This window comes from Antennarius striatus, chromosome 20 (genome assembly GCF_040054535.1).
Source record: "Antennarius striatus isolate MH-2024 chromosome 20, ASM4005453v1, whole genome shotgun sequence".
Lineage (NCBI taxonomy): Eukaryota > Metazoa > Chordata > Actinopteri > Lophiiformes > Antennariidae > Antennarius > Antennarius striatus.
The window spans coordinates 6,589,043-6,611,335 of NC_090795.1; the positions used below are offsets into that span (position 1 = coordinate 6,589,043).

At 41.2% G+C, this 22,293-nt stretch overlaps 1 protein-coding gene across 1 annotated transcript; it reads right to left on the reverse strand.

Annotated features, from left to right (window-relative positions):
- Positions 1–1,402: 1,402 nt before the first annotated feature.
- On the reverse strand, positions 1,403–20,731 carry zbtb47b (zinc finger and BTB domain containing 47b). The gene is made up of 6 exons (XM_068343553.1): positions 20,588–20,731; positions 6,467–7,846; positions 5,807–5,954; positions 5,365–5,480; positions 4,675–4,819; positions 1,403–3,977 (listed from the first exon to the last, which is right to left on the reverse strand). The coding sequence occupies exons 1-6, from the start codon at positions 20,588–20,590 to the stop codon at positions 3,556–3,558; spliced, it is 2,214 nt and encodes a 737-aa protein (XP_068199654.1). The 5' UTR covers positions 20,591–20,731; the 3' UTR covers positions 1,403–3,555.
- Between the last annotated feature and the right edge of the window lie 1,562 nt (positions 20,732–22,293).

Below are 22,293 nucleotides of genomic sequence, written 5' to 3' on the forward strand. Positions count from 1 at the left end.
ATGATTTTGGCCTGTAAAAAAATACGAAGCCATCTGCTAAGAGCCATTGACTTCCAACATGATGAATACAATGCTTTAAATTTTCCATTAACGACTATTGAGTGATACCACACTTGTTTGGCAGCAAGTGTAAGTTAAATGTGTGTATAAGACACATAAGAACATGAAGTTGAATTTTATCTGAACCATTTGGCTTGAAAAAAATGTTGTTCTACAGAAAAGGACACAGAGCAGAGAGCACTTTTGTATTTTCCTATAATCCCTATAATTTTATGCCAGAACGAACAAACCCCGCACAACCAATGGCAGTAAATAATTTCTACAGTATTTGACTTTAACCAACGCTATCTTAAGTATAAAGTGCTCACAATAATTAACATCCTTTTCATTACTCAATTTGGCAACTGGCACCCTCCGTATATTCTCCCATGGCATAAAATATAGCTCGCATATTAACTTTAATTGAGGACATAAGAATAATGTCTGTTCATTACTTTAGTGTTAAAATCAAAGTAACTAGAACCAGGCACTACCCACAACTTACTAACCACAGACCCAAATTAAAGTCGAACAAACAATGTAAAAGAAACGGACTGATTCATAGGTTTTCTTAGTCATTCATGAGCACCTATGTTTGTCATCCTGGAACATTTAAAAATAAAACATGTCATCAAACATGATGCCCATTACAGGCCATTGTGGCAATCAATGCAAAGTGCTTAATAAGTATAGTAAAACTCCAAACTGCCTCCCTTAAGCATCAATTCATCGATCATCTCTATAGCACAGAAACATTCAAATCCCTCCAGGTATACCTCAAGGCAAATACAACAACTACAACCACAGTTTGAGGAATTGTCTCGTGGGCTAATGCCTCTCGAAACCAAGAGTCGGGAAAATACTTGTAATATTTCAATTATACTCTTAAGGGAGTATTTTCTTTTTGTATGGTGTAAGATTGCTAATAGAGTGCATTTATTAACTTGTTAAAAGACAGAAATTGCCCTTCTGTGACAAAACGGGTTGTTTTTAGGTCTCTCTTTCAACAATCAGGAGAATCAAGAACCAGATTAAACCTTAAATGAGGTCAGTTAGCAGTTACCTCATCAAACTTTTCATTTCTAACCCTAGAGCTCAATTGTAAGTAAGAAAGTAAGGCTAAACTGGTTTATCACAGCCAGAATATATTCAATAATTTCTAAACTTCTCATTTAAAGGGCAGTCTCAAACTGGACCCTGTACAAAAAGCAGCAAAACAAAGTACAAAACATATCAGACACAAGAAGAAAAAAGTAAAGGTACCGTGATGAAATTACATCTGATGCGGTCCTAAGCGTTTAACAATGGCAGCTTAAGGAGTATACATGATGTAACTGGGGTGAGCTCAGACATAAGACGACACTAAGGTGCTCAAATCCGTCTTTAAATAAAACAATGAACAGCATTTACAAAAGCTTATCGCTAGTACCAGCAAAGACACATGTGGGGGCACATTCAACGGACTCGCCAAATGTAAACATGAGGAATTAATCACAAGGAAGCAACACATCTCAACAGTATTTACACATTAATGCTACAATAGGGGGAGACTAAAGTGAGCGGGAGTGCATCAATAGTGCACGGTCTCTTTTGGGATAAATTATTGATTGAAATATTGGATCTAAAAGAATACAGACATTTTGGTAAGTATGATTCTTTACTTCTATTTCACAGACATAAATAAGAAGACTGATACAACTTTTGTATCCGTGCAATAAATATTAAGATGAAGCTACCAGGGAATTAACATTGCTTAGAATAAAGAATTGACAGAGACAAAGCTAATTTATGAGCTTTAGATTTATCAATCTTTGAAAAGATTTTAACAAATCCAGTCTAGCTATTTCCATGTTTTCAGTCTTCGTACTAATTTGAGCTAATTAACTTAAAAAAGTTATAAACCCCAGTAAAATAGATGGATGTTCTTACAACTGTATACAGTTTTCATTTACGTTACCACTGTTTCAAGCATTTCTACTAAACTAGTAAGAAGAAGCTGGCTGCAGCTCCGTAATCATCCTACAGACATAAGATTGAAATCAGTCTTCTCATTTATCTCTCGAACGATGTAAATAAGTGTATCTTGCAAAATGTCACGCTATTCTTTAGAAAGAAGCACTTTTTACTGACAGACTTGATCATATGACATTTTCTACAGCAGTAGATTTAAGACAAATAGTCAAAGGTGCACAAGGAGCAAATTTTATGTTTCTAACTTGATCAGATTCTACAAATCACTGTTATTAAAAAAATGAACAGCGAATTATAAAGAGCCCTTTTAATGATGTGCTCTGTTGTGCCAAATGCAATCACTGTCAGTGCTCTATGAGAAATTTTGGCATTGGAATAAATTGCAATAATCATTTCACAATTTACATCATGATGAAATGTGCACACATAAATGAGCTACATAAGCATATTTCTGTGAATATCTTAACTTATCACATAGGTTGGGTTCAGTCGGGACATCAGCTGTAAGTTACATTAACATTTGATTTTAAACCTACATATACATTGTTGAGTACTGAGTACATTGGGTTTTACTAACAAGTCACAGGAAAGTGCAATATCTCTCAAAGCCGGATCTACAGGAGAGGCTGCTTAATGTAAGCAAAGAATGAGAGTCAACAAATTACTCCATCTCCTGACTCGGGGAAGCTCAAACGTTAATTAGCTTTAACACGGATATTAAGATCATCGTGTTCCATCTTTGCTTCGTTCTCACACACACTGTTACAAACAACAAACACTACATTGCACGACTGACTCGCCACGCTTCACAACTTCTCTCACATCCCGACAAACCAATGTAACATGTCACATATTACACACGACCACCATTGTAAAAAAAAAAGAAAAAAAAGAAGACCATAAGGAATACATTTAAATATCACTACAGTTAAATGTAAGGTGCAGGATAGATTATAAATGCTGTATAACATTTTTAACTATAGTGGGTTAGCTAACAGGATTTGGTTAACGGCGATTGCCATATACACGTTTATGTTCGAAGAAAATCAACATTTGGTTATTGCTGGGTCGGACCACTCGCTACATCTTGGCAGAAAACAACCAAAAATACTTTTGTCTTTCTTCCTATCATAGTGTGGTTCTCACTCAACTCATGACATGCTTAGAATAAGTCAAAGTTTCCGAAACTCTTTCCTCGCACTTTGTAAAAGATGCTACAATTAATGTATTGTGCAAAGCTCTGGAGAGAGTTGAGTCATAGTGGAAAATCCCGAATCGAACAAGAACAGAGATGTGAAAGTCATGAGGAAAAGCACGGAGACAACATGTCCTGCTGGACTATGAGGTTATCTAGTAAAAAATAACTATTTCTCATTGTTGTAGCTGAATGTGTGTTTAGGCATACAGCCTTTAGTCATTTTTCCGCCTCAGTGTAAATGTCACAGAGGTGCATCACCCCTCCCTCTGTTGCAGGAGTCCCCTTAAAAGCTATAAGAAAGACAAAACTTAAAGTAACAAAAGTGCTTTCAATGCTACACAGACTGGTTAGTTGGTGGAGTTCATCCTACCGGCAGAGAACAGGGGAGGTGGTGGAGGTAAATGAGGGGTGGGAAGCAGCCCCCCCATCGAGTGCAGCAAGGGGAGAGACAGCTGCGTTCCATGGAGGGGGTGTGGGCTAGAGGCAGCAGCGTGCGTGCTCGCTGTGGTGGCGGGGACCGCCGCCCCCAGCTGCACCTGGCCGGAAGAGTCCACGGCGGGCGAGGCCAGAGGCTGGTCCAGGCCGACGGGGGCGCTTACGTGGAAGCATTTTTCCCGGTGTGCCTTGAGCATGTTGGAGAAGCGGAAGCGCTGACCACACACCTCACAGGGGTAGGGCTTCTCCCCGGTGTGGGTGCGACGGTGGCGCTTCATGTTCGGGCGGCTCGTGAAGCTCTTACCGCAGATCTCACAAATGTAGGGCTTCTCTCCTGCACAAAGAGGGACACGGAGAGCTGGAAAAACACACTTTCTCCATACTTTAAACATTAGGCATCAGATTTGAAGCATCTAAAATCAATATTTTCACATTATTGCATCAAAGTGGGGGCCACATAGTGAAAAATCCCATTCCGCAGTTTGGTTCAGTTCAGTGTCTTTTAGATCACAGTTGATCTTGTAAAACCAGACTTGGCTCAATCAAGCATGATCTCAAAAACCACTAGCTGCTACCTTCCTAACAATAAGTGACACATTAACACCTAATCAGTTAATATCATGGAGCGTTAATGTGTATTAAAAGTTGGCAATAGCTAAAAGTAGAAAGAATATTTCACGGAGCCAGAAACGCAGCCCCAAAGAAATGCCAAGTTTGCTGCCTGTCTGCTGGAAATCATAATATTTAACTTTGCACAGTTGAGTAATGTTTCTATGAATGGGTAATTGTGTAAGAAACGTGTGAACACACGGTACCGGTAACAGTGACGACATAGAATCAATGTAAACAAACATGAAGAAGCAAATGTAGGGGAGGAGAAGAGTGCAAGCTAGAAAACGTGATTGAAACAATTAATTAATCATGTTTTGAATTATTGGCCTTAAAAAAGCTGCATGGTGAAATTAACGCACTCATTTCTTAAGGACACACCCGGCGAGGATCACACCCTTGAAGGAAACACCACGACTTACCAGTGTGCGTCTTCATGTGTTCATCAAAGTACTGCTTCATGTTGAAGTCCTTTCCGCACCACTGGCACATGAACTGCTTGTGTCCGATGTGGATGCTCATGTGGGAGCGCAGCTGGTATTTGTACTGGAAGCGCTCGCTGCAGTTCTGAAAGGGCACAGAGTGAAGTGTGAACTATTGGGAACATGCAGCTCAAAAGAGTGTCTCCTGACAATTACATGAAAATCTCCGGATAAAAAAGACAACTTTGCGATAAATTCAATGACAAAAATCAGAAAATTTTTGTGAGGTAAATTTTTTTAACACATTTTACAGTTTGGTAAAATATGAATACTGGTACTTAAACTGATCTAATTATACTGGTATTTGCGGAAATATGGATTATAATTAAAATGTCTTCACTATCAAAGATTAGCATCAATAGTTTTATTTATTATTAATTTATTAATATTGTTAACTTATATGTATGTTATTGATTAATAACATTATTTAATCCTAACACATTTTGATTACATCAAAACAAGGAATATTTCCCCATTTTGGTAAAATCTGTCTCTTTGACAGACACCAATAGGAAAAAAGAAACCACAGATTTTCAAGAGTAGGAATTTCAGATGGAATAAAACTCTTTGTGTGCGGAGTGGAGGGAAGCAGCAGCAGAACACGAAGAAGTCTATAAAAGAAGCTCAAACCTCACACTTGAAGGGTTTCTCTCCTGAGTGCTGCAGGGAGTGAACTTTCAGGGACATGCTGCGCTTGAACGACTTGCCACATGTCTCACAGGTAAACGGCATGTCCTTGGTATGGGCTGCAAACACACGCACAAGCACGCACGCACACACACATACACACAAGACAAGACTCCTTAATAGGATTCTACATTGAGCTTCACTTGATCAAATAGCAGGATGACAAATAAGCAGACTGTCAGACTGATATAGCGTAGAAAGGATGGATGCGTCTCGTTTATTAAATAAGTCAGAGGTTTTCTGTTCATATCCTAATGAAGGAAGGACAAGCAGAACTCAGTGAAATGAGGTCATTTATATAAACACCATTAACCACTAGAAGACTAAAAAAGATGAACACAGGGAATGAGACTGGTATTCTATCGTTGATCTCGCAGTCACTCACCAACCATGTGCTTCCTGACATGAGCCATGGTGTAAAACTTCTTCTCACAGATCTCACAGGAGAACTTCTTCTCGGCGTAGCCGTGGACGATCTTGTTATGCTCGTGTAACGACCACAGCTTTTTGAAGGCCTTGCCACATGTCACGCACTTGAAAAATGGGACAAAATACATAACAGGCCTATTTTGAGTTTAAAATTTTAAGTAAAATCATTATTTGGAACAGGCTCTATAAATGCAATCTAGGAGTGTGAGATTACACAGGTACTTAAGCATGTACTGTACCAAAAAATAAAGAAATAGAACCAGTGGTGCAGAGCAGCCAATGATCACAGCAGGAGTTTAACGGTGGGTAATATTGAAGTTACTGAGACGTATAATTATTTGTACAAACTTCCAGCTGACTGGTTTATGGACTGATCAATTTTAACTTATTTACATAATTAGAACTTTGCTTTACCTGATTAGGAGCTAAATGAAACTCACGCTCTCATATGTGGACACACTTTTAGGTCAACAGCATAATTTTAAAGTTGAACTGAAAATGAGAGTTTTAAAATCTGATCACATCAATTCATTACAAAATAAATACTACCACTAAACGCTGGAGGGGAGGAATAAAGTAAGAATAATGTGAGGCAGATGTTGCGTTGGACTCGTACCTGGATGCTCTTCTCACAGTCAGTCTGCTGATGCAGCAGCAGCTCGCTCTCCAGCAGGAAGCGTTTCCCACAGTTGTTGCAGATCTGCATGCGGTTGTGAGTGACGTTCATGTGTTTCTCCAGGTACCACCGGTTGTTGAAGATGCGAGGGCATTTCTTACACGGGAAATGTTGCTTCTCTTCCAGCCTCACCTTCTGTCCCGGGCCGTCGGCGTCCTGACTCCTCTTCCCGCCCTGCCGTTGGTTGGCGAGTGTGGCCTCAGTGAGCGTCTGCCGCAGGGACGCCGTGGATCCCGCCAGGGTAAAGGCTCTGGTGCCCCGACGTGGACGATCCATCATGGTGGGCTGCTCCAAACCTGGAATGTTTAAGGTGTTCTCTTCCTCTTCCTCATCTTCCTCGTCCTCTTCCTCCTCACTGCTCTGCCCCAGCATGCCCCGCCTCCTAAAGTCGTCGTCGTCGTCTTCTCCGACTGTGTCATCATTCTCGGCCCCATTCTCCTCATCGTCATCTGAATCCCTCTCGTCGTCATGGCAACGGCTAAAGATGGTAGCTATCTCTGCGGCGGTCGCCGATTTACCTTCTGATCCCTTTGACACGTTGAGGGTTTGGTTGTTGAGGTTGACTTCAACAATGATCTGGTCTCTGTTGAAGGTGTGGCCGTCGGCGTTCTTGCTTTCTTCTCCATTTCTCCCATCATTGCACAAAGCGGCCACACCTGCGTTAGCGTCGCCCACAGACCCGTCCTCCTTTTGGTAATATTGCTTCTGCTGGGACGCCGTTCTGCCCGCCTCCTCCACTCTAATGGAGAACGGGCTGCTGCCGTCTCTCTTGTACCCCCTTCCTAGTTCTGACTCCTGTTTGATCTCCAGGTACAGCTGGCTGGGGGGCGTCTCTACAGCGGCTGGGTCACCACTGCTCGGACCTTCCTGTTTGGCCATATCTACGCAGGTGGTTTTCAGCGAGTGGCTGCTGATGAGGTCGCGACAGGAAGCCGCGATTTCACTCATCTGAAGCAGGGTGGCGGCGTTGAGCACGTCGCGGACAGTGCGGCCGCTCACCAACAGTTTGGAGGTGTAAATGAAGTTGAGGATCTGCTGCAGGCCCTGCGAGGTCAGGGCATCCAGCGACAGGTCAACCCGCCGTAGCTGTTTGCTTTGGGTGAAAAGAGAATGGAAGAAAGGGCTGTAGGCCGCCAGCACACCCTTGTGGGCCGGGAAGGTGCTGTGCTGACGCACCAGAACGATATCGACGTCACAAAGTTTAGGCTGGAACAGGCGCTGCTCGTTCAGCCTGTCCATCAAACAAGTGAAGTGCAGAGCCACATCCTCCACCAGAGAGAACTCAGCAGAGGGGAAGTCTGTGGTCTTCTCCACTATGAGCTGGTGGGAGAGACAAAGAGAAGAGGAAGAAAGGTGTGAGACACGTTTCATGAAACCTCTTTTGGACAGAAATCTTCTCTTTAAAGGGAATTAAAAGATAGAAAATCCAAGCCAAGATAGCCGGTCTGTCCCTGAGTCCCTGAGAACAGTAACGCCACCAAACTGATGTAAGTTTGGTGCCGTTGGGGTTATGGATGGGGTTTTGACATAAATAACTTTAATATTTGAAAAGCAGTTAGTTGCAATTTTCGGAAAACAAAAAATGTCTTTGAATTGAGGAGACAGTTTGAGGTTCACAGGCTCCTTGTTCGCTGGAGATCCGCTGCCTTGCAACATGGAAAGCAATCAAGTTCTGTGTCATTTCCTTCAGTGCTGCTCGACTTTGACTTAAATGTCAAACCAGATGCTGATCTTATGGTTTTAAATATACTCCATGCCTCTTGTACTTGCAGAACATCAGCATGATATTTCCGATCGCAGGCAGCACAGAGAACGATCTTCATTGCAGTCTGTGTGACCTCTGGGTAAAAAGGTCCAGTGTTTGAAAATGGATTGGAAAGGCAGCTGTGGGTCACTGCATTAAAGCCAATCCAGGAAGGGGTGAGAACTATTTTAGGGTGAAACTGCTGTGGTTATTGGGCACATTGAATTCAAACTGATTTGAATCTCGACACACTCATTACTCAGGGAATCGATGTCATAACTACACATAAGATGTTCCTGAATGTTGCACAATGTGAGTCAGGGAAAAATCAAGAGGTGTAGCACTCAGTGCTTTGTGCAAGGTTCTCCACTTCCCAAGGTGGGTTTATTTTAGCACAGGAAGGGCAGGGTTTCGATCCAGACGGGATGTGAGTGGGGACAGAGCACACACACACACACACACACGCACAGACACACACGCACATGCATATTTGATGTGCAATCAAGCCTCCCCCACAAAGAAAAGAAAAAATGTGTACACACACATGCGTGCACGCGCACACACACACACACACACACACAACACAAACAGTGTCTGGTGTCTGCAAGGACCCACTGGTGGAAGCATTAGCATTCAGTGCCATCTCCCTCCCATTAACCAACACTCCCACTCACTACACTGTCCCTGAGGAAGGAGAATTATGCACAAGACAAAACATGTCGGGCAAAATAATTAGAGAAACTATGCCAAATAAATACTAACTAACCCTGCGAGCAATTAATGGAATTTATCATTGAGGCGGTTCCTGAAGGCTAATTTTAAATGTACAATTACAATCTATGTCTGGTTTTGGCAAACTTGTTGATGGGCACGTCATCACTTTGAGTTGTAATTACATTTAAGCATCCTTCAGTTTTCAGTAGAAGAGAGATGGGACAAACAATATAATAATGGAGATTATACCGTTAACCATTTTTTGTATTGATATAAAGTTCTGTAGTAAATGAGAATGAATCACACAACAAAAAGTATTTATTGTTCTACAAATTAGACGACTTTATTTTGCGTCTCTGCTGCCTGATATATTTTCTTACCGAGGTCAATGAAAATGACTTTTCATTGTTAAGGCTAGAAAATGGATTTTGCATTTTAGGCTAACCTTGAAAATCTGGCCTGTTTGAAGAATTCAATTATGGAGTCTTAGATTTATTCATAGTTCTGAGCTTCTAAATTCGACTCGAAGACAGAGAGGGGTGGAGATAGGGTTATCTTTCTATGTGCAAAGCTACAGACATTGCCCAAGGGCAAAATGCTGCAGCCTTAATCAGATCAAATGTGAGTAGCAGACTGGAAGTTTGCTTCTTTATCAACAACGATCGGCATCTTCTTCTGGGTTTCAAATAGGATAAAGTAGCCATGTATTAAATTCTACTGGATGAATATAAACAACCCAAAAAGTAAGCAGCATACTGTTGAAATAAAAGAATCAACAATGATTTTAAAAGGCTTTAAGTCCAATACAAAGTGTTTCCCATGATATTTTACCTTTACACTAAACCGAGCAACCGCCTTATTTTTCTATCTCATTAGAATGTCTGTCGAGTCACTCGGGGATCTAAAAATGTGCCTTTGTAATTTGAAATACAAAATAATGATGTTCTCCATGTAAGACAGCAAATGATTTCACCAGATCTCTCGGGCATGGTGTTACATTTCTGCCTGGATAATGAGGGGAGGACGGGCGTCTGAGTGCCATGGTTTTGTTGGTGGTAGCTAAACCAGCCACAGATGAAGGAGACATGGATCTTAGCAACAATAACTAAAGGGGGGCATAACTGTCAATTATCAATCAAGCAGCCGCTGTTCATCCCTCAGAATTTAATTACTATAAATGCATCCCAAAATGAGCTTATGTTGTGGAAACTATAACTAAATTACACATGGAATTCATAAACGCAAACTGCCTACTCAGCATGAAAGTGCTTCTTCTTAATCTGGTGATGCGACATGTCTGTCATAATACGCAATAAAACTGGAGTCTTTACAAATTTCCTCATATACCCTCACCAGACAAAACTGAGTGTGGACCTTTAATTAAAACCCCCCCACATATCTAACACTCTCCATCTTTATCTGTCATCTCTCTTTGCCACCGCTCTCCTTCACACCTTCCCTTCCCTCCTTGGAAATTTCAGGAGGAGAGCTTGTTTACTGTCATTAGAGGGAGCGTCACCTTTAACCAACCTCACAGTCAGATGTCTCCCAATACATTATTCATATCCAGCCTGACCCGTGACAAACACGCAGCGGGGGGGGGGGATTTCTGATGCACCCAACTTCAGATGTCATTTAAACAAGCATCAATCAAAGCTCTGAACGTTCTTTTCACACTCGTCTGATAAACACAACAAGTTATAAAGTGGACGAACTCAGACGTCCTGTTCCACAGAGGAGCGATCATGTGCTTTAGTTATTTACTTTGCTGTAGTTGTGCTCTAGGAAGTGAACACTTCTGTTAATAGAGACATGAAAAAATGTGTGTGTACAGGTATTCTTATCTGCAACGGACATAAAAGTGATTGTAGATCTTGTCAGGTCATCCCGAATATAAACTGATAGAATTCACAGGTATGATGTTCATTTTTCTTTGCTTACTTTGATTCTAAATTACACTTTTGAACAGGTCTAATGGCTTCACCAATCAGTTCCCTCCACCTTTGAAAGGCTGATGCATTCTGGGAAGAGACCTGAGCATTTAAAGAACATCATTCTGATCATTCCGATGCTAAGCTTGAATGAAGATTTAAACTTTGAACCTCCTCCACCATTAATCCAGTTTCGTTAATGCTATGATGGATGACGCTGGACCAGGATTGGCCAAAGAGTAACTGGTGAATCCTGCACTTGGCAGCGGCCCGACTCCTGGACCTGAGCCAGATGGAGCCGAGTCTGAGAATGAAATCCTTCTTTCTAAATTGACTTTCAGCGTTGAGAGTGACCTTTTTCTCACACACCTTTGCACTAGACGGCCGACGTAGATTTACAGCTCTGTAAAGTCTGCATCGCTGTCACAGCTACAGACTGAGTGTGAGCCGTGACCTCCACCAAGCTGCCATTTTAAAAGTTCCCTCGTCTGTTCCCTATAATGTAGTTGAGGCTTATCTGTAAAAATGGCCACCAGTCAGGGCTGCAGCTATAATTCTTAGATAGGATCCTGAGTAAATCTGAACAATCTTTGAGAGTTCATCCATTGAAGATCTTATTCCGTTGGCGTGTCGCACACACCGTGTTGAGAGCAGTCATATGAACAGGGAATTAGATCTACCTGCCAGAGAACAGACTGAGCCATTAGTTAGGTCAATGTCAGGGAACAGCATAGAGTCATGGACACATCAATAGAGCAGGCTGTATTCAGACAGGAGGGCCTCCCAGTGGGGAGGGGGGCAGCACTGCAGGGGTTAAACTTTTCTTTCTGTCTGCGCATTGCTCAAAATGAGCTCCTCTAAAAACACCAACATATTGTTATTTAGGGCTTGTTTATTTTATACAAAACATTACAATTTTTTGTACAATGTCAATTTTGGATTTGAGAAACAAAAAATACAGAATTTATGATGAATGAATGAATGATAAGAAATCATACTTCAATTATATTAGGTGACTTTATATTATATTGCTGTATTGCAATTAAGGATTTTGATTTGACCGTATTAAAAACACGAGTCACAAGTTATGGAAGTTTTTTTTCTTTACTCTAGAGTAGCTTGGTCTCACATCAAGCAGTGGAACACATCAGTTTGATTATTTAACACACATTAAATTTTCAATTATATTATAAATATTCTCCTTAATAGTGTAATGAATGAATGAATGAATGAATATTAACCAGACCTCCCCTACTACATTGGGATTTGGTGTTTTTCATGTCAAGGCAATCATTAGTGGAAGGAGTTTGCACAGTTGTCTTTGAAATGGAGATACTGTACCTCTTAACATTGATCGACATGTTATCACATGACCAAAGGAGGGGATTAAACACCATCAAGATTAGTGAGCAAATTCTAATTAATGACTTAATCAAGCCCAAAAGACACAGAGAAATAATGTAGGGTGTCAAAGTCAAAAACATGGAGGGCCAAAAAAACTAATTTGCTACAAGCCGAGGGCCGGACTGGGTCAATGTTTTTAAAACGTATTGAAAGTATATTATTTAATGATTAAATAAAGCAATATTTTGTTATGGCTCTGTCAGTAACTTGAAGGGGAAACAAAAAAGTAGAGGTCCTTCAAAAACAAAATATGTTCCTTAATATCAAGACAAATGCATAAATGAAATTGCATGCATTATAAACTGAAAATACATTATTGTGCTTGCATTACTTCTGAACAATAATAATATTGTGCATACACAATAATAATGCATTATTGTGCAGAAAAAAATAAAATAAATAAAATTATTGTGCTGCTCTACAATCTTAACAATCACTGCTTTCAAATAGTAAAACACCGATGTGGCCTACGTGCTGGTTCTAATAGTAATTAAAAACCAACCGGCGGGCCATAAATAATTTGCCGTGGACCAGATCTCGCCCGCAGACCTTGACTTTGACATACAGTATGTGGTGTAAGGTCTCATCAAACTGCCAACTCAAAGGTCAAGACAGAGTATCTATTATTATTTATTATTAATATTACTATTATTATCTCTCAGATAGTATTTTGTATGATAATTTAAGATTTTTATTTTCATTATGTGATTATCTGTTGATTAATTCTCTGTTTTATCAATGTTTCCCAAAGAACAAAATCAGTGAATCTCATTCTGGCTACAGATGAAAACAAATAGCTGAAACTTTCCTATGAAATTAATTGAATGATTCTAAATGTGAAGATTATATTGCTTTTAAATGTCTTGCATTCAAATAAACTGAGAATATACAGTATTTTCATGGTTATTGTTTTTCTGCAAGCCAAAAATCACATTTAAGTTGCTGAAATTCAGACTACAGAGTAGTGCTTCTTTTTTCTCCAAGACCATTACAATAACTGAGAGTGCTCTGTGTAAAGGAGTTCTCTCCACTTGATCTAAATTCTGTCTCCTTCAAGCTTGTAAATTCCACCAGCAAATGTCAAACATATGCAGGGCGAACATGACCATTCAGAACAAAAAAGATCACCCGACCACCCACTGTCATGAAGAGAGTAGCTCCTCAAGCTCATGCACTGGACCCTCTTTCGCCCAGCAGGAGGTGCGAGCTACACTTCAACCTACAGCTAACAGCCCATTCAGCATCTCTCCTCACAATGAGGCCTCCTGCTGGGGGACCTGGCACAGAGCTGGACGTGTCTTCAACTGGGAGGAAGGAGAGAGGGCACCACGTCAGGCCTTATCTCCCCTCAATGGCTTGGAGATGGTAGAAGGAGCAGTCTCCTCTCCACTCGCTAACAGACACTGATTCCTGAGTCATCAGCAGTGCAGACGAGGACAAAGCATGACAGTCCTGATTACCAACCCTCCACATAGAGAGTCAGAGCGGCGAGTCCGGCCATCACGTAAACACAACTAAACGGAACGGGATGAGGGCATGTCATTTCTGGAGGAGGCCAACCAGACAGCCATTACAAAGTCATCAGGGTAATGACTGACACCGTGTCCTCTGTGTGCTCACCAGACCTTCCCCGCCGCTGTCGCCAAACGACAAACAGGTTTAGTCCGAGAGATGCTGAGCCAGAGACGTGAACTCTCATCCTGCTGGTGAGAGTTGTGGCGTGTCTTAATCTCCTGGCCAAGGATGCCGGCTGGGCAGGACTGGCATGGATGCAAAGTATTCAGCAAAATTGTGTCCCTGCTTTGGGAGTTTGTGTCAAGTCATGGATGGATTGCTGAGAATACTGGGTAAAGCCTCAGGGACCCAGGGTCTCACGGGGCCACTAGGCCAAAGCCTCCATTTATAGAGTGAATGCCAACATTACGTTCAGAGATGCAAATCACTGATTTCAAATACATTATAGGCGAGTTAAAAGAAGAATAGCCATAGTGTTACTAAATGATGTAAGGCAGGGGTGTCAAACTCATTTTCACCGAGGGCCACTTCAGCATAATGGCTGTCCTCAAAGGGCCAGATGTAACTTATAAATGTAACCAAATGTAACTCAATGTAAAGTAAAATGAATGTTACTACTCCTTAATTTAAAGTTACTCTGAATTTATTACTTATTCAACTTACAAATATTACAGTGTTACAGAAAAAATATGTTGTTGCTCTCGCAGGCCACATAAAATGACATGGTGGGCCACATTTGGCCCCCGGGCCTTGAGACATGTGATGTAAGTTGTAACATGACACAATGATACACAAAGCATTTACAAATATGTAAAACAAGCACGAACAGGTGCAAAATCACTACAAAGAGACATAAAGTGACTGCATAAAGATATAAGATGGAAATAAAGGGACCCCCAATAATGCAAAAGGGCCACAAAAGAAGTGCTATATAACCACACAGACACACAAAACCACTATGAATATGTAAAAGGATCCCCCCAAGGATTCACATAACAACAAAGACGCACAAAAAAACAGTGACTTTCAATCTGAGGGCCCTTTCAGGAGCGACTGGGGCCCTCTGCATGTCTGAGCCCAGTGGCTCCTTGACTTCTAATCCGCTTCTAGGGAAAGATTTCTCCTTTCTGCAGTCTCCACTCCATCTCTCCTCTTTAAATCCAATCAGCACAAAGACCCCGCACTGACCTTGAGGTAAAAGAAGCAGTAGCCATCACACCAGCACATCCACCCACACTTCTGCAACCCTGAAACCTGTGTATTACACCTGAATCATAATCTTGCATTTGCGCCCATGCCTGTAAACAAAAGGCAATGAAATCTGGCGTACGCGATGAGACTGCTGATGTGTGCAAAGAGATGAAAAATGAGCATCCAAATGTGCATGGACTCACAGTATCTTGTTATCAAACACGATCTTGCATCGACGAGGCAGATCGCTAATAGCACAAGTGACAAGGTCTCACTTTTAACAAGCCCCGCGGTGGTCATTACAGCAGCACGATAAAAAATGCTAATAAAAATCAATGTGCAGTGACTAAAGAGGAGAGCAGCAGCAGCAGCAGCCGGCAGCAACACGCTCACTCCTGAGGTCACACATGGCATTATCACTTTAAAGTGGCGTTTAATACTTAGCAGGATGACACTGTTTATTTGGATAACAATGGTATTAAGGCTGATAGATGCACCTTCTGATATTAGGAAATGGGATTATGTAATCCAGTAAATTAGTGGGGCATTTGATGCAGATGGATGAAAAGCCTAACCCCTTAAATCTATGAATCATCATGAGAGATATTGGCACATTTGTTCCACTAGATTGCAGTTATACACACATGTTTGAGTAACAATGCAATTATTAAAATAAGTATTCGCAAACCCTTTAATGTTGAAGGAAAAAAGTTTCTTAATTGCCTGCTTAGTTGATCTGCAACACTAGAAGCTGTCATCTCGCCAAACATAAGTGGAAAAGTTCTTAATAAATAGTTCTTCACTTGTAGATCCAGCAGATACGGAGTAACATTAGTATCCATCATTTATTCACTCTGGCTCTTTATTAGTTATCATAAAGCAATGCTGAACCTCCATTAGTCAACTAATTGATGTATTCACATTAATTATGGCTATAAATGCTTTGCACTGTATGAACTTTATACAGGCAGTGTTACTGCAAGAATATACAACTCATAACTTACTCATAACTAACTCAATAGTCTGATTTAGGTTAGTAAATGCCAAATTACTGGGGAATTTGTTATGAGTAAGACCTGATTTCAGATACAGCGAAAGGCTAATAATTACTTTACAAATGTGCTGCTGGTTATTCAGTTTTCTCTTTCCACTACTTTTACTCATTATTTTATTCCCCTCAGCCGATTAAAACATTTAACTTTTTCAACCACAGCATTCACTGCTGGCTGCAATTAATAGAGACAATATTATCAGCAGTGCCGTTCTAATCCCAGACATCCAATCTCCCCCCTGCACTGTGGGGTTTGTCCCCATCCTAATCTGGCAGGGTGGACTTCAGGCCCGACCCGGTCCTGGTGGAGCTCCACCAAGCTTCCACCATGAGATTTAAAAACATTTCCATCTATATGTTAATGCGACCACAGGTGACAAGCCAATCTACAACTGATACGTGTTTACCCGAGTGTGAAATTGGGATGCACAAACAAAAATAAGGATGACAACAGCATGAGCAGCATCCTGGAGACATACAGTACATTACAATTTGACAGTGTGAGCAGGATTGCTTCAGTTGCATGATTTTCAAAGTCTTTTTACCAACTTTCGCTTTAACAAACTTGACAACAGTGTGTTCTGTCACTTTAGTACAGCCTGGAACAGTGTGTGTGTCGCCTAATCAGAAGTGACACTGAGAGCAGACATCAATTGGCTGTCGCCCGGATTTGAGGCGACTGTGACAGGGCGTTGGATAATCAAAGGAGCTGCCTGGAGGAGGGTGTAGGGGGTTGGCAGCGACGAGGCTTGAGCATCCACACTGAAGCTCTGCCAGGAAGTTTCTGTCTGGGCCAGTGAGTTGGGTGAGGAAGCGCTGAGTCAGGAAGACTGGCCAAGAGAGAGGCCCATGGTGCTGGCATCTCCTCACACACACACGCCACAACGAACGCTTCACACACCAACGCTCTGCTGGAGTCGTAACGCACTGTTCCCAGGCAAGGACTGCACACGCATGTGGTCAGCATGAACAAACACACTCGCTTGCCCGCTGTGCACGCATTCATCTGTAAATGTAGAGATGCGATACCAAATACCTGTGGCACAATGAAGAGCAGAGGGTTGTGCAAACAAATATATTAGTGCAATGCAAACAATGTCAACTTCAGATGGACATGGACACAAAGAAGGGACTGAATCTTGTCCAAACATGACACACAGAGTGAAAGATGCCTCTATTAGAGGCAAAAGATCGTTGTGATGAGGAGCGAGGAGCAGGTACAGACACAGCCGAGGGCTGTTTGACGGGATGAAACTGTGATATCTTCATTATCTTTTTCAAAGCATGACACGTTGAGAGAAGAGGCAAACACAAGACTCTAAAGAGCTTCTTATCAGAGGAATCTCTCTGCCTCTCTGCTCTGTGTGTGTGTGTGTGTGTGTGTGTGTGTGTGTGTGTGTGTGTGTGTGTGTGTGTGTGTGTGTGTGTGTGTGTGTGTGTAGGCAGTTGACATGTTTGATGAGAAGGTCAGAGAGGACAGAGAGGAAAAAAAGAGGTAGAGGAGAAGCATTGGCTTTATAAAGCTGCAGCCAATCAATGGATGAAAGAGAAATTGTGCTTAAAGGAATAGTCCAACATTTTTGGAATTGTCGAGAAACCAGTTTAATCTAGATTATTTTTGTCCAGTACTAAAGAAAAAAACTCCATCTACCATAAGCAGGCGTTGTCATGTCTGGTAGCCTCGAACACCACTAAGGTAGAACGCTGGTTTGAGTGAAAGTGTTACTCTTGCTTTGATTTCAGCGTGGATGAAATGAACCAGATATGAAGTTCTTTTTCAGAACACGTTTTAACACAGATAATCACATCTCATTCTTCTATAACAGTATAATGTGTGTATTATTAACACATAAAACAGGCTTTTTTTTTTTGTCTGACAATGAAGACTAACAGAACCTGTTCTAAAAGAAAAAGGCGTTCACATTCTTTTCCAGTGCAGCTCAGCCTTTTCAAAATGTGCCATAAGGGGTTACATTGGACAACTAAAAAGACAACAAGGCTGGAAAACACCACTGAGAAACATTAAAAGAAGTTAATTTATTCAAAACGTAATAATAACTGTGCTTACCCCAAAGAAACCATTTTAACATTAGGAACAAAAGAAACCTTACATAACACTAGTGAGTGTGACCTTGCTCGATACAGCCTTGTCCACTGTTCTTAATCTCAGGGGCATAAATTAGCAGCACCTACAGTATAGTCTGAGTTTCCACGGAGAGCGGCCTCCTACCAGGGGCCAAAGATGTCTGCTGGAGTTTGTTGCCCCGGCTTGGGAATGGCTACACTTGTCACAAGGACTAAAGACAGTTTCCTTGCTCAGCACCAAGAGACAGTGAAGCCTCAAAGTCAAGGGTGGGCAGGAATGCCCTGAATAGACAGTTACGTAAAACTCGCAGTGCCCTGCGAGGATAGAGGAGGACCTAGTCCGGACCTGACAATGCTCACGGAAATGAAATATAATTATGTAGCTAACGTTTACAGTATAAACAGCATGAACTGATGCTGACTCATATTTTTGCAAAATTACGAGAAAAACAAAAAACATACGCGTCGCCTCCGGCCACAGACATGAAAAGAGCTCCACCTACATAGGAACAAAAAGAGCAGACTGAAAGTGACAATGTTTGTTGTCATTATCTCTCTTTGAGTTTGGGTTGCAACTCATTTTGTGTCTGGTCGTACTCATTTTTCTTTTGCATCTATTTTCCCTCATTTTGTATCTCTTTGGATTCATTGTGTTTCTTTGTGGTGGCTCTTTTCCATGAAATTTGCATCTATCTGTAGTCACTTTAACAGTATTTGAAGTTGTTTTATTGTTGTCATTTTGTGTCTCCTTGCAGTCATTTTATTTATTTGTAGCTATTTCATATCTGTTTTTATTTATTTTTCTCTATTTTTCTTTATTTTGTGCCCCTTTTATTTGTTTCAGATCTCTTTTATTCACTTTGTTGTTGTTCGGTTGACTTTCCAGTGATAAATTTGAACCTGGTTAAATGTACAACACAGGACCCCCATGTCTTTGGGCTTCTGGGCCGGTGCATCATTAATAAGTGAATTTGGTAGTGGCTAATTTTAGGGACTAATCCGATTTAATGTCAACAGCGCAATTGCAGCCATCACATGGGGCATGTTCACCAAAACATTCAAAACTATTTTTGATGCATTCACCAATAAAACTATTTTCTTTCAGCTTTCTGCTGCATGTAAAAACATGCACAAAAAAAAGCTAACAGGAAACAGAAAAGAAAAAAACAGAGCAATATCCAACACGTCCCTTTTTGCTCCCACCAGAAGCCACCCAGCGAGCACCGGGGTTAACCCTGCTGACCTGACCCAGATATTAACCCAAGCCTCCAGATGTGAACGCGCACTGGGATTACTCCACCACTGCATCAAGCTCCACATGCTTTCCTAATGAGGCATCCTAAAATGACCCTGGAGACAGAATGGCCTGTCTGCCTCGGCCTGCCTCTATTCCCACAACTCTATTAGCCGGTCTGTACAGAACCGGCATCGTGTCTGCTGATGTGAAATTAAAACATTGAGGGCTGTGGTTTAAAGTGAAAGTTAAATATATATTACTCAGAGGAGTGAGGAAGTGACCTGACCTGATGCCGCACATTAAACACATCCATCTTTTTTTTATTTGTTTTAGACATGCTTATCCTTCGCAGGGGTCACATGTCAGAGGGAAAGATATGTTCATTGACCCCGGACAGGTCACCAGATCATCACAGGGCAGACACACACAACAGATCAACAACAACTCACATTTACACCTGAGTCAACAATTCAAGTTCAATGTGGGTTTTTAGATCTGTGGGAGGGAATCTGGAGCACCGAGAGGGAGTCCACGCACACACCGGTGAAACATGCCAACTCCACACATCCAGGCCCGAGGTCTGGATTCCAACCCACAACTTTGATGCGGTGAGATGACACTCCACATTATCACACAAAAGTAGATGCTTTCAATAATGGGATTTAATGTGGAATTATGTTTCTGGGACACTAAATAAATGTTTTTTTAAAAAAGCTGTCACAAGTTAAAGTGAAGTTCTGAAGGCACAGAGAGACACACCAACTCCTGCCTGAAACTATACAATCCATGCATGGATGTCAAAGTCCAACAAACTTGACCCTCATCGATGTGTGTTGTCACACATCCTGTCTACATTTGCACCAGTCGCGACCTGAGCATTGTGCAGAAGCGCCCTGATATGAAAGAATTTAACTCCTTCTCTGCATCAATGTAGCTATTGTAGCCATCGCATTCTTTCAGCAGCTTCTATTTCCAACTTGTGCAATAAGGGCAAGTTACAAACTCCACCGCAAAAAGATACCGGGCACCAAATTCGCATGTGACAGCCAATGATCCAAACGCGTAATTAGGTAAAAGTGGACCAAGTTTGATCGGCCTGCTAAATAGCTCACATTTGGAAGGGATCAAACAGGGACAAAAAAAAAAATAAAAAAAATAAACATAAATGCAGCGCTCCTCTGTAGCTCACCATTTTGATCCAGCGCTTCGAGGCTCGAAGGAGTCCCAGAATAACTCCTTTCGCAACGATTTCCCCCTCTCCATGAAAATGACGGTTGATTTGTCACATTGCTTTAGTTGTTGCCTTATCCTCAATCCTTTGCCCCTGTGCTGCTGTAGCATTCAGACAGACAAAAATGCAGAGGCTGGTTTTGAAGGAGGAATTGGTGATTGGAGCTCGGGGATCATATGGGCTTTTTGTCAGACGGCTTTAAAGGGACACGGTACTCTTTAGCGCGCAGCTGACAAGCAGGCGCATTTCTTTGTACAGGACTTCGATTTTTTTTTTCCCTTTCTGTCTTGGCATGATCAAGAGGTCTGGAACGGACATTCATCCATATGGCGCAAACCTGGGTGCGCTTCCTGTCGCTGTGCGCTCCTGCGGCCGCGTGACGTCACTATGGCGGATACATGCAGGGATCAGAGAGTTCATTCATTTGGGGTGAAGCAGGTTTTTAAAGTTCATTTACAATCTATTGTAAAACGTTCAGCAGAAGAATCACGTCAGTCCTTTATCGCTTCTGATTTACAAGTATGATTGGATAAAATGTATGGATCTAACGAGCAACAGAGTAAAAACAAATTTACAATCAGAATTTAAACAATTATCTTACTTTCCCTTGAAAAAATCAGCTCCAAACCAAGTCCACCTTCTTTTGTAATTTCGTGTTTATTATTAGTTGTTTATGAGTTTTCAGCAAATATATGACTTTTAGCCGATCCGGATCTTTTTTTAACTCGAGATATAGCTTTTTATATTTCACAGATAAATCAAATCCATTAGAATGACTTGAATTTTTCATTATATAAGGCACATATTGGCAGCAGAGCCAGGTCTCTATCTTTCTTTATTACTGTACTGTGACCCAATATTTATTTTCTTCCTCCAAGTCTATATTTTAATCTGGATCCAAACACACATCCTGGTGGAATATCATGAGCCTGGGTTTTTTTTAATGTATTTATTTTGTTTGGTTTTATTACTATTTGTCATGATATTGGCCAAATATTAAAAAAGGTGGTATCTCACATTGGAAAAAAAGAGAAAAAGACCCCCAGAATCCCAGATCCATCTCAAAAGTTTCATCAACTCCTCTTTGAAACAACATTTAATCAAATTACTGAATATTTATTACAAGTCAAAATATCTCTCAAATGATCAAACAGTAAACAAAGGAAATTATCACGTGAGATGTACCATTTCCATTGACAGAGGTTAAAATACAGGTGTCCCCTTCATAATTTAATTTGGAGGATTTTAACGGTGCATACAGCACTATAAATAAAATGCATTTCCATTAGCCTAACATGTATTTTTTTTATTGATTAATCTGCTAAGGAGTAGCCTATAAAACATCAGAAAGTACACTCTGTATTCTCTGACCGTCATTCCTCATTTTTTATTCAGTTACATGGGATATAAATGGGAATACTCCCACACTGGTGAAGCAAATCCTTCAAATGAAAAATGATTTGGATTTCAAGATTCATCAGTTATCGAACTTGCTGCTTATTAACTTGCTGTCATTCAACAAGTAGCTTCAGCTCTGATATTGCTACACAAGACCTAGAGTCTCCATGCCCACGTTAGGACTGGGGCCCTGGATGGTTAATTCCACCATGTCTCAAAACCCCCTGAAGAATCTTTCAGCTTCCTCATCATCGCTCACTCCTGAG